Below are 27,939 nucleotides of genomic sequence, written 5' to 3'. Positions count from 1 at the left end.
CCCCATCCTTCTTTTTGAGGCCCATTAGCAAGATCAGTGGTAAGCATTTTGGAGGATGGAATGCTCTAGGTGGAGTTCTGTCCTTACCACTTACTAGTTGTCTCTCTAGCCAGTTGCTCTAGAGGAGATAAGGCACTTGGAGACAGGTTAAGTGATCAACTCGAGGTTGAATAAGAAACTGAATAAGGCTCTTACATGGCTGACAAGAGGAAAACAGGCCTCAAGAGAAGAGGATTTGATTGTATTTGAAGAACTGTCACAGTGGGAGGGAGAGCAAGAAATTGCTGCTATCTGGAAGGTATTCAGAGAGAATGGGTTATAGGGGCTTGCAGGTTAAGTGTGAGTAGTCATTACTGATGAAGTCTGGAGTGAGAGCATCAGAATGAAATGTTGGAGTGGAATAGTCACGGGAGCTCAGGTCCGTGATGTAAGAGAATGCTGTTTAGGGTGAGCTGTAACTTGGAACACATCCAGAACATTTGCAGTGTTGGGACTCGGTGTGAAAGGAGCTCATGAGCTGGGAACACAGATCGTCACTGGCTATGTAGGGCTTGTGACAAGAAATGAGAAGACAAAAAGAGCTGGATGGTGGCATATTCCAAGTGCGTGTGCTTCAGGAGTAATGATATGTTGGGAGCAGTGTAATAACAATGTTTTATGGACTGAGGTATATGTTGGATGTTGGTAGAGGAGAGAAGGCATGACAAGAGTTGCCAGTACTTAGTAAGAGCCTAGACTATGCCAGGCAATAGATGAACTCCTACCTCATTTAATCCATACTGTGGTTCTCTGAGGGTGATCCAGAGCTGCTCCTTTAGGAGAATAAACTGAGGCTCAGAGAGATGAATTGCCTTTATTTCTGACAGCTCATAAGTGGTGGGACTGGGAGTAACTCTGGAAAGGTGGAAGAAACCTACAGTGATCTGTGTTAGAGGAATGTTTTTATGAACAGCAAAACATATTGCAGTGGGCACCAAGTCAGTACTGAGTCTAACTGTGGGGCTTCAACATGTGTTTGTTGAATTAATCTATATTTTTATGGGTATTTCATTTTCTAATCTTTTGTCAGTCTTGTTTGTTCCTATATATTTTTTAAAGATTTATCTTTATTTTAGAGTGTGCTGGGGTGGGGGGGCGGGGGAGGACAGAGAGAGACAGCATCTTAAGCAACTCTTTGCTGAGCATGGAGCCCTACATGGGGCTGGATCTCACAACCCTGAGATCACACCACCTGAGTCGAAATCAAGAGTTGGATGCTTAACCAGACCACCAGGTGCCTCTATTCATATTCTTTTTTTTTTAATATTTTTTATTTATTTATGATAGAGAGAGAGAGAGAGAGAGAGAGGCAGAGGCAGGCAGAGACACAGGCAGAGAGAGAAGCAGGCTCCATGCACCGGGAGCCTGATGTGGGAGCCTGATGTGGGATTCGATCCCGGGTCTCCAGGATTGCGCCCTGGGCTAAAGGCAGGCGCTAAACTGCTGTGCCACCCAGGGATCCCTATTCATATTCTTTTGATGTTTTTTTTCCCCCCACTGAAGCCTGAGTATTGATCTGTGAACAAGATGACAGATGGGTCGTCATCTTCCTTCTTCCCTGATTTTGGGCTGCTGTTGTATTTGGAGGAGCTAAACAAAGAGGAGTTGAATAAATTCAAGTCATTTCTAAAGAATGAGACTGTGGAGCCCAGGTCCTGCCAGATACCCTGGGTTGAGGTGAAGAAGGCCAAGCGAGAGGACCTGGCTAATTTGATGAAGAAATATTATCCAGGAGAGCAAGCCTGGGATGTGGCTCTCAAAATCTTTGGCAAGATGAACCTGAAGGATCTGTGTGAGCGGGCAACAGCAGAGATCAACTGTGAGTGATGCTGGCAACCTTTCTGGGGCTGGGGGAAAGATGTGCTTCCGGAGCCCCATCAGCATGATTCTATGAAAGGGACTTGGGGATTAAACCATTGTTGGATCATTTGAGAAACACTGAAGAGGCAGGAGGATTTTGAGTACTATTATTCAGTGTGGCTCCTTAATTGGCGGGGGTCGGGGGTGGGGACAGAATTCATCCATTTTGTACTAATTAGGATGACTAAAGGAATTGAGTGATAAGAATTGTCCCATCTAGTTAGTGTTCCTTTGCCTGAACGGCAAATAGTCGTAGGTTGCACTAAATTTTAAGTACCTTCAGATAGGACTTAAGATCTTCACTGAAATATGAGGAATGGGCAAAGCATAAGCCAAGCTGATATTTCTAGTCATTTCTAAGTATAAAATATTATAGACCTCAAAAATTTCTTATGTACTTTACAAAGCTTTACAGCTACAAAATTGTATTCATTATTTCCTAGGAGCCTCACCATATCCCTTTGAGGTCAGTGTAGACAAGGAAACAGGCTTCAACTACAGCACTTGCCCTGGAGTTACAGAATAGAGAGCCTGGCAAGAGGTCCCTTCCTCGGTGCTGTTGACACCACCTCACTTCCTTAGCTAAGCTAGGGGGAGTCTGAGGCTCTGTTTGCTCCAGTTTTCTTGAGCCCAGATGTCATAGAATTAGACCACTGAGGACCATTCTGGCCCCTGTTTGGCTATCACTAAAGCTCTCCTTGTGTATGGTAAATCTCACAATCCTGTTGGAACCTGTCTCAGGGACAGCCCGGACCATGGTAACAGAAGGTGCCAGGACACAAGAGGAACAAGATGATCAGGAGGCAGTGCAAAGTGAGTAGATGTTTTGTGATTTGGGAGGAGTTTGAGGGTTTGAAGTGTGCTAGAGGTTTATGCCCCAGGGGACAGTTGTTGATGATTATTCAAAGAGACTCAACAAAACTGGCTCTGTAGCCAAGGTCAAAATCAGGGCCCTGTTAACTCAGGGCCTCAGTGAGAATAGTATTTGGAAAAGCCCAGTCGTGAGTTTACAGTCTGATGAAGGAGGGTATATTCATGTTTTATTTTACAGAATTAGAGTCTCTGAGTTTGGCAGGGACTACTGGGCTTATCACATCTACTCTCTTCCTTTAGAAATGATTCTGTACTGGGTGTTATTCTATATGTTGGCAAATTGAACACCAATAAAAAATTACTTAAAAAAATGATTATTTGAGTTGTAGGAGAGGTAACCAACTAGTCCATATAGAATGTAATTCGTAGAACCAGGTCTTCTCAGTCTTGGTTCAATACTGTTTCCATTCCCCCGACTTTGTTTTAAATTCTATGTAGTTGAATTCTATTTTATATAAATGGAATTACAGTAGAAAGAAAATTGGACCATGTGGGAAACCCATTCTTACCCCAGCTATGGCTGCTTTCTGATGGGCCACATTATTTCATTCAAGAAGTTAATTGAGAGCTACTTTATTCTAAGCACTAATAAAAATTGCTCATTGTGTTAAATGATCTCGAAGATAACTTTCTGCTTTGACTTTAATTTCTGATTCAGTATAGGGAAATTTTATTCCTGTGGTATTTATTACTGGCCATAAATTTAGGAAATCAAGATTCCACCTCATAGAAGTTGACTGTTAGAGTTTTATCTATCTTCCAAATTTTCTAACAAAGAAAGTAAAAATCATCCTCATAATCCCAATTTTCTTTTAAGTACTGTACTAGATAATACCATAAAGAGTATCTGTAATACAAACTGTCTTCTGGAGGAGATCTAAGAGATGTAATTTAGGAATATAGGTGAGGTTTGGTGGGGTGAGCCCCAGAGCTGATGACCAAGAAAGAATTCTTGAGAGTGCAAAAATGATGGTTTTATTTAAAGCACAAGGACAGGACCCATGGGCAGAAAAGAGCTGCTACCCCAGGGTTATGAGCGGTGGCTGATTTTATATAACCTGGGAGGTGGAAGAGGTAAGGAAAATTCTTTCAAAAGCCTCGGTGTCCATCGAAAGATGAATGGATAAAGAAGACGTGGTCTATGTATACAATGGAATATTACTCAGCCATTAGAAACGGCAAATACCCACCATTTGCTTCGACGTGGATGGAACTGGAGGGTATTATGCTGAGTGAAATAAGTCAGAGAAGGACAAACATTATATGGTCCCATTCATTTGGGGAATATAAAAAATAGTGAAGGGGAAAGGAGAAAAAATGAGTGGGAAATATCAGAAAGGAAGACAGAACATGAAAGACTCTTAACTCTAGGAAATGAACTAGGGGTGGTAGAAGGGGAGGTGGGCGGGGGGTGGGGGTGGCTGGGTGATGGGCACTTGACGGGATGAGCACTGGGTGTTATTCTATATGTTGGCAAATTGAACACCAATACAAAATAAATTTATAAAAAAAAATTTGTATGCTAAACAGGACCTACAAGCTTTGGAGGCCTTGCCATTGCCTAGGTGTGGTTGTTTTTTCCTCTAGTAAGCATTAAGATAGTTGGGAGTTTCCTTCTGGAAGTTAGGTTATTGATAAATAATGCTTTTTTCTTGTAAATTTCTAAGACATTTTGTAAGCTGGGGGAGACTCGTGTTTATAAGACTATAATTTCTATAAGTTAACTATTTCTCCTTTCACTTAGCTTTAGGACAGCCAGGAGTGCTTGAGGAATGTCCCACATAGCCCACCTGGTGGGCGGAGGTCCCTTGTGGAGTGTCAGCTTCTGCTTTGTCCTCAACTAGCCTTCTGTTCCTCATCATAAGCATAATCTAGTGGGACTTGAACTGTTACATGTTTATACTGAATGCCCTGATAGAACAAAGAATTATTTACTTAAAAAAATAATTATAGCTTGTGAGATATGCTGTGAATGAAAATATACCATGTTTTGAGAATTATGAAAGAGAACTATTCTAGCATTGGGGTTCACAGAAGTTTCCTCTGAGATAGTGGCGTTTCAGATTTAAAGAAGTAATTGGACTTAACTTAGGTGAAACTCTTTCCATTTTGGTTTGACACTTGGGAATATTTTTTAAACCTCCAGTACAGTTAACACAGTGTTATATTTCATATGTATAATATAGTGATTCAACAATTCTGTACATTACTCAGTGCTCATCATAAGTGTATTCTTAATCTTCTTAATCATAAGTGTATTCTTAATCTTAATCCCCTTCACCTATTCCATCCATTACCCACCCCACACCCCCTGCCCCATGACCATCAGTTTTCTATAGGTAAGGGTTTGTTTCTTGGTTTATCTTTTTTTTTTTTTTCCACTTATTTTGTTTCTTAAATTCCACATGAGTGAAATCATGTGGTACTTGTCTTTTTTGGACTTATTTTACTTAGTATTCTCTAGATCCTTTCATGTTGCAAATGGCAAAATTTCATTTTTATGGCTAATATTCCATTATATACATCATTTATTTATCCCTTCATCTCTCAATAAAAACACTTAGACTGCTTCCATGTCTTGGCTATTGTAAGTAATGCTGCAATAAACAGGTGCATATATCTTTTTGAATTAGTGTTTTCATATTCTTTGGGTAAATACCCAGTAGTGGACTTACTGATTCATATGGTAATTCTATTTTTAGTTTTTGGAGGAATCTCCAACAGTCTTCCACAGTGGCTGCATCAGTTTGATTCTCAACAATAGTGCACAAGGGTTTCTTTTTCACCATATCCTCTCCAACACTTACTTTTTGTGTTGATTTTTAGTCTGACTGGTGTGAGGTGGTAACTCAGTATGGTTTTGATTTGCATTTCCCTAATGATGAGTGATGTTGAGTATCTTTTCTGTGTCTGTTGGCCATCTGTATGTCGTTTTTGGAGAAATGTCTGTTCATGTCTTTTTTTTTTTTACTGGATTATTTGGGGGGTTTGATGTTGTTTTAGTGGTGTGTGTGTTTTGTTTTGTTTTTAATATTAAGTATTCTCTACACCCAACATGGGGCTTGAATTTACAACCAAGAGACAGTTGCATGCCCCACTGACTGAGCTGGCCTGGCTGGCTTTTTTTTTTTTTTTTTAAGAATTTATTCATGAGAGGCAGAGACTTAGGCAGAGGAAGAAGCAGGCTCCCTGTGGGGAGCCTGATGTTAGACTTGATCCCAGGACTCTAGGATCACAACCTTAGCCAAAGGCAGATGTTCAACCACTGAGCCACCCAGGTGCCCCTAGAAATTCTTTATGTAGTTTGGGTACTAATCCTTTATCAGATCTATCCTTTGCAAGTATTTTCTCCCATTCAGTAGATTGTTTTAGTTTTGTTAATTGTTTCCTTTGCTATGCAGGATTTTTATTTTCATGTGGTCCCAGTAGTTTATTATATTTTAAAGGTTTTATTTATTCATGGGGGGGGGGGCAGAGACACAGCAGAGGGAGAAGTAGGCTCCATGCAGGGAGCCTGACATGGGACTCGATCCCGAGAGAGAGAGAGAGAGAGAGAGAGAGAGAGAGAGAGAGAGAAACAGACAGACAGGGGCAGGCACAGGCACAGGGGCAGGCTCCATGCAGGGAGCCTGACGTGGGATTCCATCCCGGGTCTCCAAGTCACACCCCGGGCTGCAGGTGGTCCTAAACTGCTGTGCCACTGGGGCTGCCCCAAGTAGTTTATTTTTGCTTTTGTTACCCATGCCTGAGGAGACATATTTAGAAAAAAGATTTAGAATATTTTTCTTTAAAAAAAAATTCTTCAGGCTATGCTTCAATGTTCATTTCTGTTAATGTTTTACTATAAAGTGGATTATTTTGATCTATAGATTGAGATATGTCTTCAGGTCCTTCCTCACTGTCACTGTTAATGGTGTTCTTTCATTTGGGTGATGACTCTATCCTTCATATAGTTGTCCTTTTCTCCCTGTAGAGGAAAAGTACAAAGAAGAGAACATATTTCTTTTTTTGTTTTATTTAAATTCAAGTTAATGTACAGTGTATTGTTAGTTTCAAGGGGAGAAGTTAGTGATTCATCAGTTGCATACAACACCCAATACTCATTCCATCACGTGCCCTCTTTAATGCCCATCACCAGTTACCCCATCCCCCCCACCTCTCCTCCAGCAACCCTCAGTTTATTTCCTAGTCTAGCATCTCTTATGGTTTGTTTCCCTCTGTTTTCATCTTATTTTTCCTTCCTTTCCCCATGTTCATCTGTTTTGTTTATTAAATTCTACAGATGGTATTTGTCTAACATATTTCTAGAATGAATCTAATTTTTACTTTCTACCCCAAATTCATTCTTATGCATGATCAATTTTGTTTTTTCAGTTTCTTATGCAAGTTTTAAATCTATAGGAACTTTTTTTGGTTTACATTCTTAGCTAAACCAGCTGTACTTTGATTTGAGCCAAGTCCAGTGTTAACACTGCAGTTCATAGAATTTGCTTTGATTATGTGTTTTCTTTCTTCCTGCTGCATTCTGACTTAGGTGATGGAACAGAATACAGGATCCAAATAAAGGAAAAATTTCGTATCATGTGGGATAAGAAGTGTTTGTTTGGGGGACCTGAAGATTTCCATCCTGGAATTGCTCAGGAAGATCGAGAACTGTTGGAACATCTGTTTGATGTGGATGTGAAAACCGGCGAGCAGCCACAGACAGTTGTGCTCCAGGGGGCTGCTGGAGTTGGGAAGACCAGCTTGGTGAGAAAAGCAATAGTAGATTGGGCTGAGGGCAATCTCTATCAGCAGAGGTTTAGCTATGTTTTTTATCTCAATGCAAGAGAAATCAACCAGTTGAGAGAACGGAGCTTTGTTCAAATGATCTCCAAGGACTGGCCCAGCACAGAAGGCCCCATCGAAAGGATAATGACCCAGCCTAGTAGTCTCCTTTTTATTATTGATAGTTTTGATGAACTGAACTTTGCCTTTGAGGAACCGGACTTTGTGCTATGTGAAGACTGGACCCAGGTACACCCCGTGTCCTTCCTTATGAGTAGTCTGCTGAGAAAAGTAATGCTCCCTGAGTCCTTTTTATTGGTGACAACGAGATTCACGGCTTGTAAGAAGCTAAAGCCTTTGTTGAAGAACCAGCATTCTGTAGAGCTGCTGGGTATGTCCAAGGATGCAAGAAAAGAATACATTTACCAGTTCTTTGAAGACAAGAAGAGGGCCTCGCAAGTATTCAGTTCACTAAGAAGCAACGAGATGCTTTTTAGCATGTGTAAAGTCCCCCTGGTATGCTGGGCCATCTGTACCTGTCTGGAGCAGCAAATAGAAATGGGTGGTGATGTTTCATTAACCTGCAAAACAACAACAGCTCTGTTCACCCGCTATATTTCTAGCCTGTTCCCACCAGTAGATGGAAACTGTCCTAGTCTGCCCAATCAAACCCAACTGAAGAGCCTATGCCACTTGGCTGCCAAAGGAGTGTGGACTATGACATCTGTGTTTTATAGGGAAGATCTCAGAAAGCATGGGTTAACTAAATCAGATGTCTCGATTTTCCTGGACATGAATATTCTTCAAAAGGACACGGAGTATGAAAATTGCTATGTGTTCACTCACCTGCATGTTCAGGAGTTTCTTGCAGCTATGTTCTATATGTTAAGAGACAATTGGGAGACCAGGAATAGTTTATTTGATTCTTTTGAAGATTTGAAGCTATTGCTTGAAAGCAAGAGTTCTAAAGATCCCCATTTGACGCAGATGAAATGCTTTTTGTTTGGCCTTTTGAATGAAGATCTACTAAAACAACTGGAGACAACTTTGAAATGTAGACTGTCACTGGAGATAAAAGGGAAGATCCTTCAGTGGCTGGAGATACTGGGAAACATCGAATGTTTTCCAGCAGAGCTAGAATTTCTGGAATTGTTTTTCTATCTGTATGAGACTCAAGATGAAGCATTTATAAGCCAGGCAATGAGATCTTTCCAAAAGGTGGTCATTGATGTGTGTGGGAAAGTCCATTTGCTTGTGTCTTCATTCTGCCTTAAGCACTGCCAATGTTTACAGACCATTAAACTATCTGTGACTGTGGTATTTGAGAAGACGTTAAACTCAAGTCCCCCAGCTGAAATGTGGTAAGTGGGGAGGTGCCCTGTCAGGGGAGTGAGGGGAAGTAAATTTCATCAGAGGGAGGAAAGGAGAATTGTTTAGCTGAGGTCCCAGAGCTGAGATTACCCTTCAGAGTTGTCCCACCTTGAGGTGTAGGGAGGCCAAGCACTAAAATCCCTTATTGACTAGTCATGGCTTCTGGTGAGGAAAGAACAAAATCTTGCCTGAAGTGACTCTCCTGGCCTGAGGGCCATCCCAAGAAAGGGGCGTGGCTGAGGGCAATCCCCTGGCAACACTTTCAACAACTAGAAATAATCTTTAGTCCTCAGGGAAGGATGTGACCTAGCACAAGGTTGGATCCACTATGATACGTATATTTAACTTTTAAAAAGAATGTACTCCGGAAGAGCCAGGGACCAGGAATTTCATGCTGAAGCTAATTTACACAGGGTATCTGGGTGATGTTCCTCTGTAAGCTACCAACCTAGCTCATTGCCTAGATGTAGGTCAGCCTTTGTAGTTCATGAAAGATCTCAGCCCTTTAACCTCAGTGGGGAAAGTCTGATTTGGGTAAGAAATAGTAGGAGCTGAATGTATATTTTGAAAGAATAAATGAATCTTTAGTGTTTGATGCCTGTATTACCCTCTTCTCTTCCAAGAGTTGGCTTTTCTGGCATTCTCGGTCTATGTATAAGGGAAGGATTAAACTATGGGATTAGCTCTGGATTTAACTAAAATTGAGGGCTTACTGTATGGTATATAGTACATGGGATATTTAACCAAGTATCCAATGTGATGCTGGTCAAAAGCATATCTCCACTTATCTTTGAGATTACAAAACTGTGATTCAGAGAAGTTCACCTAGAAAGCGTACCATTATTGATTCAAGCACACCTCAGATAACAGCTAGCATCTGCTTGACACATGCCTGACAGTCTTCTGAGTCCCAACTCAATTAGTCTCAACAATCCCAGGAAGATTCTGTTATTTCCATTTTCCTAGTAGAAACCCTGAGGTACCAAGAAGATCTCAACTTCACTGAGGTCACACATCTGATTAAGTCCTTGGTTTTCTAGCTTGACCCCATGCTCCCTCACTGCCATTACACACAGTTGCAGAACCATGTCTCCTATAAGGACATACATTTTTATTTCTCTTCTGCTGTGGATATAGGAATTGTAGGCTGGGATGCTGTGACCTTTACTGTCCTTGGGGTGTTGTAAATAACCTCCTTCAGTCTGTTATCTCAATTCTGACTTCATAGTTCTTTTTAATGCTGTGATTGAACTCAGGACATTAGAACGTATTTTGTGTTTTGTGCCTAATATTAGGAAGGCATTCTGGCCATTATATTGCTGGTCCTCATGCTACCTTCCTCTCACCTATGTTGTAGTGTTACCTAATATTAGAGTTGGCATTGTTGCCAAAATAAACCTGAGATATCAGTGTTTTAAGTGGCACATTATAGGTGGGTCATTGTATTCTACAACACGACAACATTATAGACTTAACAGCCTCTCTGTCTTGTTCACCATAATATCCTATGGCATTTCTACATAGTAAGCACTTGAATGTTGGAATGATTATTGCCTAATTTTGTCAAATTTAAGACCTCAGGTGATGTAGAAACCAGAACTCTGCAATGTTATTCAATCCAAGGTAAGTAAGGTATGGGGGAATCAATATTTATGGAGTATTGAATGAGATCAGGATATGCCACCTCAAAATATGCCACTTTTCCATAAGAAGTCTTTTGAGCTGAAGACCTAAGAGCTCCTGAAACCCCTTACCTGCCTAGAAGCAAAGCCTCTGAAAAGAACTCCACTGTCCTAAATCTTCCCCCTGGAAGGAGTTTCTCTACTTTCTTCTTGGAGACAGAAGTTGGCACCACACCCATGTAGACATAGTCACAAACTATCCTGTTTTATCTGTTCTCTGAAGGGTCCATTTATCTTCCCAACAGATCATTTGTTTTTTCACAAGTGCCTTTACTTCCTCTGCCTTTTTCCTGCTAATTTAGCTATACAAAGCCCAAATTCTACCTTTTGAGTTACTCCTCACTGAACGTCACCTACAAGTATCCACAATGCACAAGCTAGTACAACTTGTATGCTTTTCTCTTGTTAACCTGACTTTTGGCATTCCAATTTACAAGTCCCTAGCTAGAAGCTGGGAGGACACAAGGAAAAAGTTTTTTCCTCTCCTACAGCAGCTATTTGTATCAGGCAACATGCTAGATTTCATATATTTTAATATGAATAAGTGCAACTACCAATTGTTAGCAGGTATTTCCCATTGTAAATGCTAAGCATTTTCTGTAGATTGTTTTACTAAATCTTCACAGAAATCCTAAGAAATTGTGTTATCTTCATTGTTTAAGATGAAGAAGCTGAGGCTCACATAAATTAGTGCCAGAATCACCCAGGTTAGCGAATAGCAGAGTTGGGACTCAGGACTGTTTTGTTCTAGAGTGTACGCTTATAATCATAGGGTGTTCCTCTGTCTTATTCCTTGTTAACCTTTGTTTATAATGGGCTTATTGAAAGTATGCCTTATAGTTAAATTATACAACATTTACAAAGTGCTTTTGTGTATGCACTAAACTTGACTATTAGATCCCTGCAATCCTGCAAAAGGGGATGGAATTCCCATTTCTTAGATGAAGAAAGCTTAGAGTTCTCAGAACTGATGTGACTTACCTAAAGTAATGTAGTTTAGAAAACTGGAGAACTAGAGCTCATAACCCATGGTTCTTAATCCCCACTCCGTGCCTGAATCTCTACCCATTACTCTTATTCTTATACCTTGAGTCTTAGATTATTTTTCTCCTTGATACTGGCTCTTTGGATATTTGAAGACCTCTGTCATCCTTCCTAAGCCGCCTCATCCAAAATGAAGTCTCTCTAATGTAATTTTGTGTGTGAGGGAATCCTTCCCCAAGGGAATCCTTGGGGAAGCATAGCCTCCTGGAGTGCCAAGAAGACGACTTTTGAGTGGACTGTGCCCATCCCAGACCTGCACTGATGCATTCGCCATTTCCAGAATATACTTTCACCCAATACCATCTTCTGAGAATTGCCTGGGCTGAAATAGATACATTAGTCTTGTCTTTTTCTCAATTATTTAGGCAAAAGGATGATGGTAGCATTATTCATTGTTGGCAAGATCTCTGTTCTGTGCTTCATACAAATGATCACTTGAGAGAACTGGACCTGTGTCATAGCAACCTTGATGAATTAGCCATGAAGACTTTTTATCAAGAACTGAGGCACCCAAACTGTAAACTACAAAGACTATTGTAAGTTTGGCATGAGAAAGTTTCATGAAATTATTTCAACTTTCTTTGTCCTACCTCCCACTATTACTTATTAGGGGGAACCAATGGATACTTAAAACCCACTGTGTAAAATACCTAAGGACAGCCATAGTATAAGCCTCTGGGGATGTGGAAGCAGACCTAGTTTGTTCTGGGAAGGATTGTATGGAGTGTAGCAGCTGTTGATGTGCATTTTTTTGAGGCTTGATAAGGAATTTTCTAGATGAAGAACAAAGAGCTAAGGCATTCTAGGCAGCTCAACAGAGTATTTTCAAAGATAAATTCTGGGGACACCTGAGTGACTCAGTGGTTGAGCTTCTGCCTTTGGCTCAGGTTGTGGTCCTGGGGTCCTGGGATAGAGTCCTGCATCAGCCTCCCCACAGGGAGCCTGCTTCTCCCTCTGCTATGTTTCTGCCTTTCTCTCTGTGTCTCTTATGAATAAATAAATCTTCAAAACAAAGATAAGATTTTTTAAAAGATTTTTTAATATTGAATAATTGACATTTAATAAAATGCACAGATCTGGTTAAGTTTTGACAATTGCATACACCTATGTAAGCAATACCCAAAATTAGATGGAAAATATATCCCCTCTGGAAGTTTCCTTCTACCTTATTCTATTCAACTTTCTTACCCTATGCAGTCTCTGCAGCAACCACTTTCTTACCTTTTATCACTATAGGTTGCTCTGTTCTTAAAAATTGGGATTGTTTCATATAGTTAGTATGTACTTGTGTCAGTATTTTGCTCAACAAAATATTTTTGAAAATTTACCCACATGTTAGTTGCATGCTTCAATAGTTCATTGCTGATGAGCATGCCATTGTATGATATACTGCAACTCCTTCTCTTTTGAATAGACCCCTGGGCTGTTTCCAGTTTTTGGCTATTATGAATAAGGCTGCTATGACTATTTTCGTATACACTTTGTGTGTGTTTCAGGTCTTCATCTCTTAGGTTAATATTTTGGAAAGGAATTGCTATTTCACAGATGGATGTTAACTTGTTAGGAAATTGCCAATGAGCTCTTTAGAGTGGTTGTACCATTTTTCAGTCGTACTAGCAATATATTAAAGTCCCTGCTGCTCCTCATCCTTGCCGACGCTTGCTATTTCAGTCTTTATTACATCTTAATTTGATTCTACAGACCCTATCACTTCTTTATAGTGGCTGGTTTGCACTTCTGTCTCCTTGTCTACTGGCTCTACTAGGAGCTGGAGCTGAGCCTATTCTGTATTCAGTGCCCATCCATGTGCTCAAGGCCTAATTGGTGTTAAGTAATATGTACTGAATGCTGAACAAATGATTAGCACTGGAGATTGTTCTTTTTTGGCGGGGGGGTGGGGGTGGAGGGGTGGGAGGACAGGCTTCTCCCTAAATATGTCCCTTGGAATCTGTTTTTAGTGAGATTGACTTTCAGTTTCAAATAATCCGATTTGGCCTGGTTTTACACATAGATGTAGTAGGTGACTGCACAGATGTCAATATTAAGGGGTTCCTGGCAATCCTTTTCCTTTACCCCCAAACATCTCCCCTACATCTCCCTTTCACTGAATGTCACCAGTCTAAAGCCCTAACAATAGCTACTGCCTTCTTTTGGGCTAAAAGGCTTCCTCTTTTACAATGTGAGGGCTTCTTGGGAGGACACCACAAAGGCTGAACTTAGTCTTCCCTCCACAGTGGAGTGGCCTTCCTTCAAGTCCCTCTTTCTTAACACATGAAATTGTACTTTCAATTTATATTTAGTGAGTGCATTAGGCACTTTTACCAGATGATGATGATTAGTGCCATAAAACCCAGGTAAAAGCTGTTTTCTTGGGCCTGGCCAGAAGGAGGGTGAGGGTGAAGGGTAGGTGGTGGGCAAAAGGGAGGAGAGATGATGTTACAAAGGGATGTTCCGAACAGTTGGTGAGCAGTGTAAACATGCAAAGACACTTATGGAAGAATCAGATATAGCTAACAGTCACTGAGTAGCAGATAACAGGAAGAAATATGGGTGTATTTAATTTCCTCCCATATTTAGCTTTGGGCTATCTCTGTACACCTTGCCAAGTCCATGAGGTGACATATTTTGCAGTAATCTGTTTTGCTAATCATTTACATCAGTTGATATTAACTATGAACTTACCTTGGGTTATTTAAAGCATGCAATATTGTAAATTAATGCTATAATTAAAGTATTTGTAATATCCTCCATTATTTGTGGTATACTGGAATTGAGTTCAAAAACTCCTCTTCTGCTTTTCCTGATATTACCTTCTCTTACTTCAAGGTCAAAAAAAGTTGAGAGTATCAGTTGTCAGGATGTGTAAGGGACACCTAAGTTGTAGCCCAATTGTTTTTCTAAGCAACGTCCTGAAACTGATTTATGACTACCCATGAAATATGAGAAACTAAAAGTAAGATAAGAAATGACAAGAATATTTAGATATGTAAGAGTTGAGTTTGGAAAAAAAGGGGGTTGGGAATGCTCTAACCAGGACAGAGATAATTTTGTTAATTCCTCCTGCATATTTTTCCTCTAAAGGATGAGATTTCTTTCTTTCCCGGGTGGTTGTCAGGATATTGCTAGTTCTTTGACTCACAACCAGAATCTGATGCATCTTGACCTGAAAGGGAGTGATATAGGGGACGATGGAGTAAAGTCATTATGTGAAGCCTTGAAACACCCAGAGTGTAAACTACAGAATCTGAGGTAAGTTGTGAGCTGTTTTTTTGTTCTTGTTATAACTGAACAGATAGACTCTTTTATCCAGATAGATTCTTACAGCCTGGATTTGCTGTTCACAGGACCAGCTTCAGTCTATTTTCACTATATGGAATAGCAGGAATCCGTGATTTCAGAGTGACTTCCTTCTGACAAGACTTTTAACTGCTCCCATCCCCCCACTGAAGACAGTCCCCACTCCATTGTACAGTTCTGTGTCTCCATTTCCTAAATAAAAAAAAAAAACAAACAGAATTTATAAATCTTTATATATTTTCATATTTAAGTACAGCCATATGTATATTCATTGTATCTTTGCTTATAAGAATGCACGAATGGTAACTGGAGGCAGAGTTAGAGGGCTCAGTTTTACTTGTTTTGATAACTAATTACTCTTAAAATTGCAACTCCGTGACCAATACAAAAAGTTGAAGAAAACAGCAGCTGTTAGTTGTCAAGGTGCTCACTTGCTCTCACACACTGGATCCTAGTAGTGGGTCTGGTTTTTTGTTTTGTTTTGTTTTGTTTTTTGTTTTTTTCTCCTGAAAGTGAGGGTTGTCGATCCTACTTGGTCCCCACATTGTATGACCAATTTCAAGGGAGATCTCCTTTTCCAAATAAAGGTTTTTAATTCAGTTTCTTACAAAGTAAAACTAAAACAAAACAAGAACAAAATAAAACATAGTCACTGTAGTAAATTTTACCTTAGAAATTTTCATAATCCATGGACTCACTTAGGGGTGGGGAAGAGCTGAGAAGGAGGGTGCAGTAGGGTGGGCAGGGGGCAAGACAGAACCTTGACGCATGAAAGGCCAAGATAGGTTTGTACTTGTCAGAAGCAAATTGTAATCTATATGTAGAAAGCATAAGTAAAATCCAGAACAAGATCTTTTTGCTAATAGGGAGATGAACTAAATTACCTTTGGGAATTCTTTAAGCTTCACCATGTTTTGTAGGATGAAATTCACTAATAGCATGTCTGGAAAGTTGAATGCTTCTTGAACATGGGTTGAGTTCAGTTATTAGCAGGCCAGGTTGGGGTATCGGCTTTACCATCTGTGAAATAGTCTTAAGACATTGTGAGGAATTTTCAGTCACCTGCAGCCTCTAGTCTAGAATGCAGGTGAGAAGTAGGTCATTGGTTCTTCCATCAAAAGTGAAACACGTTAGTAGCAAAAAGCTGTTAAATGGAGGGAAAGAGGTTTTCTTACAGTGGGAGCCATGGGTCAAAGACAAAAATGTCCTGGCACTTTATAGAGCAGCAGGCCTTGGTAAGATTTTTATCAGTTGACTTTTTTTTTTTTTTTTTTAAGATTTATTCATGAGAGAGAGAGGCAGAGACTTAGGCTGAGGGGTCCCACACTGGGCTCCTTGCAAGGAGCCTGTTCCAATCCCAGGACCCTGGGATCATGACCTAAGAAAAGGTAGATGCTCAACCACTGAGCCACCCAGGTGCCCCTATCTGTTGACATTTGAACAGTGTTTTCCACTGCTAGCCTTCATGTAGACCCAGTTACTAGGCTTTCAAATAGGAAACCATCTATCTGGGTCAGAGTAGGGCTCCTTTTACCAGTAAGTGAAAGGTTTTGGTGGCAGAAGTCATTAGAGCTTCATAATAATTGAATGTCACATTATGTAGGATTGGATGTTCTCCCACGATAGGTGACCCCTTATTTACACTTTGGGGAAAGTTTGTTTTATGTTTGCATTAGACCTCATCACAGTTATGGGCAGCTGACTGGCCACAGTAGTCTGGTTTGTGCATAGATCATGCTGAGCTTAACATTGTAGAGTTGCATTTTGATATTTATTTTCCCAGTGATTCTAGATGATGTGAGCAGTGAGAGTATTGATAAATTAGTAGGTCTTTGCCACGCTGCCTCACAAAATATCTCCAATTACCATAGGAATTTTGCAAACTTAAACTATTTATGAAAACTTTAAATTGCTAAGAGACATGAGCATACTGGAAAAGTACAATTGCTTTCATGTGAATTTTTCACTGTAATATTTACTAAAGATTCCCCTCTAGAAGGGGAGAAAGATCCACTCAAGATCCTTGTGCTAACTTTTTCTACTTCCTACGTGTGGTCCTGATAATAAAAGCCTTGGGCATATTAGTAATGCCATCTTGTGCAATTGTTGATTCCATCAAACAACCACCTGAAGAGTGCCAGAATGTTTTTTTTTTTTTTTAAGATTTTATTTATTCATGAGAGACAGAGGCAGAGACACAGGCAGAGGGAGAAGCAGGCTCCTCAAAGGGAATCTAAAGTGGGACTCGATCCCAGGACTCCCAGGTCATGCCCTGGGCCAAAGGCAGACACTTAACTGTTGAGCCACCCAGGCATCCCCAAAATGGTATTAAAGCAAAACATTCTCTACATTTTCAAAGATTTTAAATTTAGAGGACTAATATTTCAGAAAGGGTGGCATCTAAAATAGCTGCCAGGACAAACTGATTACTGATCAAGATAAGAAGGAAGGTGCCTGAGAATGAACCACAGCTTTGATTTTATTATTAACTAGAATAAATATTTTATAAGAGGTAGATAGTATATGGACCAGTGGAAAATTTTTGCTTTCCCAGGAGTTTGGAATCCTTCTAGTTTACTACAATTGTTTACATTCAGGAAGGGTTCAAAAATGAGTTATAAATATGAACAGACTTTGGAAAAGGGAGAGTATACACTTTGAAGTCAGAACTTCTGCATCTGCACAGATTATCCAGCACACAGACTGGAGTTGAAACCTGAACTACTAGTGCTCTTTTCTTTATTGCAAAAATGTCTTCTACTCATTAACTTTAATAAACTTTGATATGTATACATCCACAGCTTCATAATCACACTACACAGGATTTAAATGAAATATCATTTAAAGATTTCAGCCCTAACTTCAAACATAAATAATAATGGAATATAAGAACACCTTGATTTTTGCTATCTTAATTTGAGTTGTAGGAAGAATAACAAATAGGTAAGAATGTGATTTATTTTCCCTTTGAAGTTTAACTTTTGTAGAGATTTTTAGAGAAACTATTTTTTAAAAATATTACTCCAAGTTCCTAAAAATCAATGTTTGGAAGCTATATTTAAATTAACATTAAAGACCGTATAACCACTGTTAAGTATACTTTTTTTGGTATATTCTTCGTTCAGAGGTTGATCCAGATAGTATGATATTTGCAATATTATCTGATTTTATGACTTACAAGATTACAACTGACAAAGATGTTGGTCATTTATGATATTAGATATTAACTCATTTTAATTATATATCCCAATTTATATTTGCATGCTTTTAAATATTAATATAAGTAATAATTATGTGACCTAGAAGGGAACTAAAAGAGATATAGGAAATTCTTTCTTTTAGATTCTTTTGTTAAAAATACAAAGCTGTGTATGATCTAAAAACTGTTTGCATTTTTATTTCTCATTATGGTAAATTCAGACATAAATCCCAACGACCTCTTGTAAGTCTCAAATTACAGAACAAATTAATTTACCTTATGATTTACCTTGATTTATAATAGGTCATGAAGCCTATCCTGTTCATCCAAAGGCTTTCCCTCTTGCAGGGAACAATTTCTATTACCATATTGTTTTAGAAACAACTCTCCTGCCTTCTCGCAATTTCTAATGCCTATCAAAAATAATAATAATCTCGTACTCAAATAACAAAAGAATTACAAAAGTCTTGGGCATCCTGGAAATGATACAGCAGTTTTGAGAAAACATTCACACCTTTGTTCTGAGGGCCTGGAGGGAGGGCCTGGGAGACCATCTTAGCTAAGGGAAGACTGGCCTCTCTGGCGATGCCTCTGGAATGGCAGTGTACTGATCCTGAGCTGCTAGCAGCACAGGAGAGCTTACTTCAGTGGGAAAAATCTGGCATCTTGCATCAGATAGAATCCTACCCCAGCCATGTCTCCAACATCAGGAGACCTTTATCCTTGAAACGTGGATTTCTTCTTAGTGCACTGCATCTAGGACCACCTGGTGGACCTGTACCCATGGACAGCTGGTTAGAGAGACAGACCAAAATAGATGAGAACAAAATTATAATTGCTTGCTTTAATTTTAAAAATTATAATTTGTCTGGAAATTGTCAGCCCAGGCCCTCACCATAGGGGCACTATTAAGAGATAATTGGGTCATCGCTGCAGCAGGACCCAAATGTAAGTTAACATGTCTCCTCTGTTTGCTGGCCCATATGCAGGGGGCCGTTTGGAATCTGCATCCTCAGCTCAGCTTTTGATTGAATCACTGGTGATTCAGGTTATATATTAATATAATGGAGATAAGACCTTCAAACTCTAGGGAAAGTTATGTTTTTAAAACTTCCTTATATATGTGAGAGGAGAGTACTGGTGATCTTCTGATTGACAAAATCTGTTCCCTATTTGTAACATTTAGAAATTAAATATCAATTTGAAATAAGAGTGACACAGTATTTAAACAAATGATCAAAATTAGACTGATGAGTGCTTATGAGTTGTTTTCCCAAGGCCTAGCAAAGGTTTTAGACCTCTTGCTCTGTTTTTCAAGAGTGTCTATTAGTCACTGGTTGTAGCTCTTTTCCTATATAACTGTTACTTTTGGTCATATTAATCTTGTTTTCCCCTTCTTGGGGTATATCAAATTTATTTTCATGGATTTTTTTTTTTTTAATATTCATGAGAGAGACAGAGAGGCAGAGACACAGGCAGAGGAAGAAGCAGACTCCCTGCAGGGAGCCTGATGCAGGTCTGGATCCCAGGACCCTGGGATCATGACCTGAGCCAAAGGCAGAGGAACAACCACTGAGCCACCCACGTGCCCCTATTTTCATTGATTTTTGTTTTTTATTGTCTGAAATATGGATTTCAGGTTTCCCTTGTCTTTAAACCATTGCACTTTTTTTTTTCTTTTTAAATCTTAAACCTTCCTTTTCTCAGCCTGATTTCCACTTAGGATGTGTTCTTCAGAGAATTTGCATCTTCCTATACATTTAAAACGTAAAACAAGCCATTCTAAACATTTTCTTCTGTTTGTTTTCTCTTTTTCGTATGTGTACTTATCTTCTGTCCCTTAGTTAAGCTTTAATATTTTCTCCACATTGGAATCTTTTATCCGTCTAGAAGGGCTCCATCCAAACCCAGCGTTTCTCTTGTTTCTCTGCCTGCTTGGCTGCTGACAGACTTCTCTTTTGTATCACTCTCTTCAGGCTGCTGTAACCAAGTATCCCCTTAAAACAGAAATCTATTTCTCAAAGCTTTGGAGCCTGAAGTTCAAGATCAGGGTGCATTTCTGGTGAGGTTTCTCCCATTGGCTTGTAGGTAGCCCCCTTCTTGTGGTGCCTTCATGTGCCTTTTGCATGTGTGTGTGTGTGCATGTTCTTGGTGCCCCTCTCCTAAGGGCACCAGGCCTGTTGCATCAGGGTCCCTCTTATGACCTCATGTAACCTTAATTATCTCCCTAAGGCCTGTCTCCACCTACAGTCACTTGGGAATTTGGTGTTCCCCGAAATTTGTATGTTGAAGCCAATTCAGTCCGTGACACCTTTTCAGGGCAAGTTGAAGTTTTCAGCCTTAGGCTGTGTCCTCAGTCATCTGTTGAAGTCTAGTTCTGGATTGAGGAGGGAGCAGCTCTTTCCTACCTATGGACACCCTTATTTTGATGAAGAGAACCAATTCCTGAGGAATGGAGTTGATACGTGCTTGGTTCAAAGAAGGAATTAGAGCAACTCCAAGTTTTTGGAACCTGCCTTCTCTTGGAGCTGGTATCAGGCCCAGGCTCCTCTGAGCACAAATAGGAGTCTCTAAAAATGTGGGCTCTACAGGCACTTCTTCCATTCTTCTGCTTCCCTTCTTTATTTTTAGAAATTATTTTGTTTCTGACTCACTTATTTTTACTCTTAAGGACTGGGTTCCTCAGAAAACATGAATTGACTCCTATGAATAGGTGAGCTCTTAACAGTGGAAATCACACCTTTAGTTCCCAACTTCCTGCCCCTTTGTTTCAGAAGTCAGAGTGTACACAGCATCTTAGTCCACCTTCTTCCAGGTTGTAGTTGGAGGAAATTCTTCCTGGCTTAAAAAAAAAGATTATCATTTAAAAATATCTTTAGGGGGGGACATGGGTGGCTCAGTGGTTGAGCCTTTGCCTTCGGCTAAGGACGTGATCCTGGAATACCAGGATCAAGTCCCGGCATCGGGGTCCCTGCATGGATCCTGCTGCTCTCTCTGCCTCTCTCTCTGTGTCTGTCTCATGAATAAATAAAATATTAAAAAAAAAACCCCTAGGGGACAGTTAGGTGGCTCAGTCAGATAAGCATCTGACTCTTGATTTCTGCTCAGGTCATGATCTGAAGGTTGTGGGATGGAGCCTTCTATCAGGCTCTGTGCTCAGCAGGGAGTCTGCTTGAGGAGTCTCTTTCTCTGTCGCCCACACATGCTCTCACATTCTCTCTCAAATAATCTTTAAAGAATATTTTTAGTACATTCATACCTAATTTCCATAAGGAATTGGAGAGGTGGAGATGGAAGAAACAAGCTTCCTATTCCTTCCTTTTCTAATCTGCTGTTAGAGCTTTGTGCTGATTAAGGAACTTGCTCCATGTAAGGAAGCTGGTCTTCAGAACTGGTCACAAAGCCTGGGAGACTATACCCTCAGGCTGGGTGAGTGGTTGTCATAGCTCTTCTCTGAGTAGGGTCATTTCTGTTCTTTTATGCTGTTTTCCAGCTTGGAATCCTGCGACCTAACTACACTTTGCTGTCTAAATATCTCCAAGGCTCTCATCAGAAGTCAGAGCCTGAGATTTCTGAATCTGTCCACCAATCACCTATTGGATGATGGAGTCAAGCTCTTGTGCGAGGCCTTAGGACATCCCAAGTGTTACCTAGAGAGACTATCGTAAGTCTTGCTCATTTGTTTTCCCTGGAATCCTTTTGTGCAGTCTTGTGTGGCTTAGTGAAGAGCTGAAAGGGCAAACTGCTTGGGCCTTGACACTACTTGGCTCATCTGTCAAGCCTGGGTGAACTCTACATGAAGGCCTCCTTTCCTTCCTTTTTTGATATTTATTTGTTTATTTTCTTATTTTATATTTATTTATTTATTTTTAAATTTGTTTTATTTATTTATTTTTTCATGAGAGAGGCAGAGGAAGGGAGCAGGTTCCCTGGGGGAAGCCTGATGCAGGATTCAATCCCAGGACCGTGGGATCATGACCTGAGCCAAAAGCAGACACTCAACCACTGAGCCATCCAGGTGTCCCTAGTTTGACTTTTAAATGCTGCTTTTCTTCATGACTGCTTATTTTTATTATTTTCCTCCTCTTCCCCTCCCCTGTATATAGCTGCAGTGGCATTTGTATTTTTAGTAGATTGAAAAGGTTGATTCTATAGCAGAGGTATAGGGGCTTTAAGTTACAGCCTAGAGTCCCTGCAAAGGAGAAGAGAAACAGGAGCTTTGGTATTTGAATAATTCCTTTCTGTGTTTCTCTTTCAGCCTGGAAAGCTGTGGCCTCACGGTAGTTGGTTGTGAGGATCTTTCCTTGGCTCTCATCAGCAACAAAAGATTGACACATTTGTGCTTGGCGGATAACATCTTGGGAGATGATGGAGTAAAGCTTGTGAAAGATGCTTTGAAACATCCACAGTGCAAACTCCAGAGCCTTGTGTAAGACTGTACTAGTTTTCATCCTTCTGATGTATATTACATTTTGAAATCTATTTTAAAAAGGAAAATATGAACATATCCTGTCCCTTTTTCCTTTGTTATCCATAATGAAAATGTCAAGGATGATGCTGTTAATAACTACCACATATTGTATCTTTACTCTATGCTGGGCCCTGTGCTAAATTTGTTTAATCTGTACAAAAGCACCTGTTGGTATCAGTTTGGCCATCCGGGTTCTAAGTGCCTCGTTGGACAGGTAGGAAATGTGAGGCTGAGAAAGATTATGTTGCTTGCCTAATACAAGAAAATGATGGATTCAGGACTAAAGTCTGCCTGTCCAGCTCCATTTCTGGGCTTAGAACAGATCTATATTAACACCATTAAACAGAAATGTAGCATCCCATAGTATGGCTATATCACAGTGTGATTATTCTCTTCATTGCTCTTAGACAATTTTAGATGTGGAATTAGAGGCAAAATTTTTATTTTGTCATATATGCTTAAATTTCTTCAGAGATTGTTCATATTTCCTTGGCAGTCTGGGGCCTGCATTTTAATATCCTCACTGGATATCTATTTTTTTCCATCAATATTATTTGGATAATTGAAAATAACTAAAAATAATGTAGTGAACATCTTCTCAAATATTTTTGGCCTTTAGTATTCTAAGCATTGCCTCTTTGTAGGCCCAATTTTCCTCTGGATGTTTTCTGTTATGTATGTTATATATGATGATTATTAATAGCACATATACATTATAAACATTATTTTTTATATATTGCAAATAGTTTACCTAGCATGTTGCTGTATTCCTAGCTTACAGTCCTTTTTAGAATATAGAAGTTCAAAATGTTTGTGAAGTCAAATTATCTTTCTCCTTATGACTTCTTCTGGAAGTTTTGTCATAATTGGAAATATTTCTTAAAAAAAAGACTAATGTCCTATTCCTTATGGTTTACTTTTTAAATTTAAATGTTAAATTATTCCTAATTTACTCTAATAAAGCTTAAACTTATTTCCCCCATATGTCAGGTCTGCCTTCCCAAATTATTTATGGTATAATTTTTTCCCTACTGTCTGGAAATGCTACTTCTATTATGTACAAAAAGTACTTTATTATAATTACTCCTGTACAGTGTGAAGAAGTTAACATTTCACTTATAGTAAGAAAAATTCTGAGAATATGGATCCAGTTTGTGCAGTTTGGTACAAACCTAAGTATCCCAAGGGATACAGGCAAAGAGGTAATGAGGGAAGAGAATATTTGAGATAGTGCTGGCAAATAAGGGACCAGAGCATGAAACCTTTTCAAAGATAAAAATCTCTGGCCAGTAAAGCAGTGATTCCATCTTTGCTTACATTGTCCTTCCTATAGGCTAAGGCGTTGCCACTTCACTTCACTTAGCAGTGAACATCTCTCGTCTGCTCTCCTGTGCAACAAGAGCCTGATACATCTGGATCTGGGGTCAAACTGGATACAAGATGATGGAATAAAGCTTCTGTGTGATGCCTTTCGGCATCCAAGCTGTAACCTTCAGGACTTGGAGTAGGTTTTCTGTGACCTTCCTTTACGTACTTTCACTACTGTGAGGTCAGGGGAGATGAGGAAAGGGATGAGCTGTGTATCTGTCAGAGAAAGAATAAACAGCTGATTACCTCTCTCTCATCCTGCCTGAGACAAATTCGGGAAGTATGTTCATCAGATTTTTCTTAAACAGTTACTACAGTAATTAAAGTCAACCTCCCTCAGGTAAGAAGGACCAGAGACTACAGGCTGAACATCAGCCATTTTATTTTATTTTTTGGTTGTGCCCCAATGAGTTTATTGTGTGTCCTCTGCCTTATATCCAAGAGGCAGAAATTATGCTCTACTTTTCTTTTCAATTAAGCTTTTTTTTAAGATTATTTATTCATATGAAAGACAGAAAGGCAGAGGGAGAAGCAGGATCCCTGTGAAGAGCCTGATGTGAGACCCCATCTCAGGAACCCGGGATCATGACCCCTTTGCCCTGAGCCAAAGGCAGACACTCAACCACTGAGCCGCTACCCAGACGCCCCTCAGTTCAGGTTTATAACTAGGTCAACTTCTAAAGAAACTAGGAAGACAATTTTTTTTTTCTTTTAGAGAGTGCATGTGCAAGCAAGGTAGCAGAGGGAGAGAGAGAATCTCAGGCAGACTCCATACCCTACTGGGAGCCATATTCTTGGGCTTGATCTCATGACCCTGAGATTGTGACCTGGGCTGAAATCAAGAGTCTGATGCTTAATGGACTCAGGATGGACTGAGCCCACCCAGGCACCCACTAGGAAGGGAATTTTTTAAAATATCCAACAAGCCAGTCATTATTAAACAATAGCTGTTCTTATTATATCCTCCCATTCTGTGAGTGGGTCTACACACACATGCATGCTGCGTCTATATGTAATTGTGAGTCCTGCATAGATAGGACTTTGAGGCTTCCTTTTCATATGATGGTATTTCAGAAATGTTTGAATACTTATATACAGTTATCTTATTGGCTATTTTAACAGATGCACTATATTTAGTGTTTAATATTTCAATATGTAAATGTTGTGGCTAGAGTGAAGCAACATAGTGGTGTTACTTAGTGGTCTTAGCTCCCTTTCCCACCAGGGCCTCCCATGGGACTAGTCACCTGGATAAGTCATTAAGTCAAACTCTAGCATTTTAGAACTATAAACTCTAGATTGTTGGTATATCCAGAGGTGTTTGGCTTGACTGGACTGACTCAGGATAGCCAAATTGCCACAAGAGTTTAATAGTTGATTGTCACATTGGTAAACACTAAGGCGATTCAACCTGTGAGTCCCGTAAATACCTGTACTTTCTTCAGGAAAACGTGTATGATGTGATTCTCTGAAGTTTCAACTGGAAGACAAAGTTTTACTTCATGGAAATTATTGTTAAATCCAATACCTTTATGTCAGCTACAATTTCTAAGTGACCTATACATGCAAGATGTTTGGTTAGTCCACTTTGTCTCCTCACCACTGCTATAAACACATAGACAGATCTTTTGGTTTCTTAGCTACCTTCACAGCCTCTATGCAGCCCATGCCAATTCTTTTAACCAAAGTTGACAACAAGTATAAGCTACATACTGAGGGCATTAAAAGCTGTTACTAACGTGATGCTCTTGCCCTCCAGTATCTCACAAAATGCTGAGGTCAGGGAAATAAATACAAAGCCAGTTAGAACATATTCCATGTATTATAAATTTTTTTTTAATTTTTATTTATTTATGATAGTCACAGAGAGATAGAGGCAGAAACACAGGCAGAGGGAGAAGCAGGCTCCATGCACCGGGAGCCCGACGTGGGATTCGATCTCGGGTCTCCAGGATCGCGCCCTGGGCCAAAGGCAGGCGCCAAACCGCTGCGCCACCCAGGGATCCCTATTCCATGTATTATAAAGATAGGACAAAAGTCCCAAGAAGCAAGGAGTGGAACAGAGGGGACTGAGTTACCTTAGCCTTGAAAGATGAGGAGGATTTTGTTGGGTGCAGGTATCCTTGGCAGAAGGTAGGAAGAGAGAAGAGACATGAAGATAGAGGTGGTAGGTTTGGGGGGAAAAATGGATGTGTATGGTTGGTGACTAGGATGGGGATGAAATATGGAAAGAGAATGCTGGAAGCCAGATTGTAAATGCTCTTGACTGCCCTACTGGAGACTAAAAGAAATGTATTCATATATGCAGTCTGCTGCTGCTTGGAAAAAATGCTTTCTTAAAAAAGATTTTATTTATTTATTCATGGTTGAGAGAGAGAGAGAGAGAGAGAGAGAGAGAGAGAGGGACAGGCAGAGGGAGAAGCAGGCTCCCTGCAAGGAGCCCGATGTGGGACTCGATCCCAGGACCCCGGGATCATGACCTGACCCAAAGGTAGACACTCAACCACTGAGCTCCCCGCCCCACCCAGCCATCCCAGAAAACATTTTAAGATATATTCCTTGGAAGTGTTTTTATTTCAAAAATATATTAGAAACTGAAAGCACAGAGATCTGTGGGTTCCTTGGGTAAACTTCTATTCCCCCCCCCCCTTTTTTTTAGTTTTGATAGGAAAAAGTATATATACCTCTGATTTGGGAAGCTTGGTAGATAACGTGTTTTGGGGAGAAAGCAGCTTTATTCACTGCTTTTTCTTCTCATTAAGAAATCCCATTTGTTTCTGCTGATAACGTTAGACATTCCTATGTGCATCCTGGATTGTGGATAGAAAAGGGGTCAGGGAAAAGGCTCAGATACCTGGGCTTCTCTCCTAGGAATAACTAATTAAGCTTCACAACCAAATGTCTCACTTCATCTGTATTTCTTGCAGATTGATGGGCTGTGTTCTTACTAGTATGTGTTGTCTGGATCTGGCTTCTGCTATTCTGAACAACTCACACCTACAGAAACTGGACCTTGGGCACAATGACCTGCGGGATGATGGAGTAAAAATTCTATGTGAGGCTTTGAGACATCCAAACTGCAATATTCAGAGGCTTGGGTGAGTTCAGTTTTCCATCAAGAAAATGCTACATATTTGGTGGCTAGTGTGGCTAGAAGAAATTTAGTACACAAAAGAGGATGAAAAATGGAATAGAATGTAAGTTACTATCAGAAATGAGAATCTGAATTTCAAATATATGAATCAGTGTGTATTAAGCATTAGTAGTGAAGCTGTATTTCATGTTTCTTAGTGTCCTCCTTAGTGCTTTGGCCAGAGTCTATATTAAGTAAATGGTACTAGCTTTAAGCTCTTCCATGTTCTGTCATCTTTCAGATATTCCATCTGTCTTTGAATGAACTTCTCTTATTAAATTGAAGATTTTTGGAACACCTGGGTGGCTCAGTTGGTTAAGTGCCCAACTCTTAATTTCGGCTCAGGTCATGATCTCAGGGTCAGGAGATTGAGTCCTGCATTGGACTTCACACTGGGTGCTTAAGATTTTGCTTCTCCTTCTACTGTTCTCTCCCCTCCCCTCCCCTGGCTTGTGTGAGCTCACCTGCACATGTGTACTCTCTCTCTCAAAAAAAATAAATAAATAAACTGAATATTTTGCCAATTGTCTTCTATCTGGAAAAATGCTATCTATGCTCTTTTTAAAAAAGATTTATTTTTGAATCTTTTAAAATCTTTAACATATCTTATTCTTTTTAAATTTTTATTTATTTATTTATTTATGATAGTCACAGAGAGAGAGAGAGAGAGAGAGGCAGAGACACAGGCAGAGGGAGAAGCGGGCTCCATGCACCGGCAGCCCGACGTGGGATTCGATCCGGGGTCTCCAGGATCGCGCCCTGGGCCAAAGGCAGGCGCCAAACCGCTGCGCCACCCAGGGATCCCTAACATATCTTATTCTAAAGAGAGGTAGAG

General features: G+C 40.0%; 1 protein-coding gene across 5 annotated transcripts in view; it reads left to right on the top strand.

Annotated features, from left to right (window-relative positions):
• The window catches only part of NLRP14 (NLR family pyrin domain containing 14), a 125,587-nt gene that overhangs the window by 7,134 nt on the left and 90,514 nt on the right, over nt 1-27,939 (top strand). For 2 of the 5 annotated variants that reach the window (XM_072725727.1, XM_072725728.1), the window contains exons 2-10: nt 1,543-1,858; nt 2,641-2,712; nt 7,307-8,900; nt 12,002-12,172; nt 14,718-14,885; nt 21,626-21,796; nt 22,391-22,561; nt 23,937-24,107; nt 26,899-27,069. In XM_072725727.1, coding sequence (XP_072581828.1) covers nt 1,567-1,858; nt 2,641-2,712; nt 7,307-8,900; nt 12,002-12,172; nt 14,718-14,885; nt 21,626-21,796; nt 22,391-22,561; nt 23,937-24,107; nt 26,899-27,069 — 2,981 coding nt within the window. In that variant the 5' untranslated portion in view covers nt 1,543-1,566. The remainder of the gene's footprint in view (nt 1-1,542; nt 1,859-2,640; nt 2,713-7,306; nt 8,901-12,001; nt 12,173-14,717; nt 14,886-21,625; nt 21,797-22,390; nt 22,562-23,936; nt 24,108-26,898; nt 27,070-27,939) is intronic. The other 3 variants (XR_011995105.1, XM_072725730.1, XM_072725729.1) reach the window with 2 other exon arrangements.

Source organism: Vulpes vulpes, chromosome 11 (genome assembly GCF_048418805.1).
Source record: "Vulpes vulpes isolate BD-2025 chromosome 11, VulVul3, whole genome shotgun sequence".
NCBI classification, from domain to species: domain Eukaryota; kingdom Metazoa; phylum Chordata; class Mammalia; order Carnivora; family Canidae; genus Vulpes; species Vulpes vulpes.
Note: the sequence above shows the minus strand (reverse complement) of the source record. Positions and strands in the feature narration are given on the sequence as shown.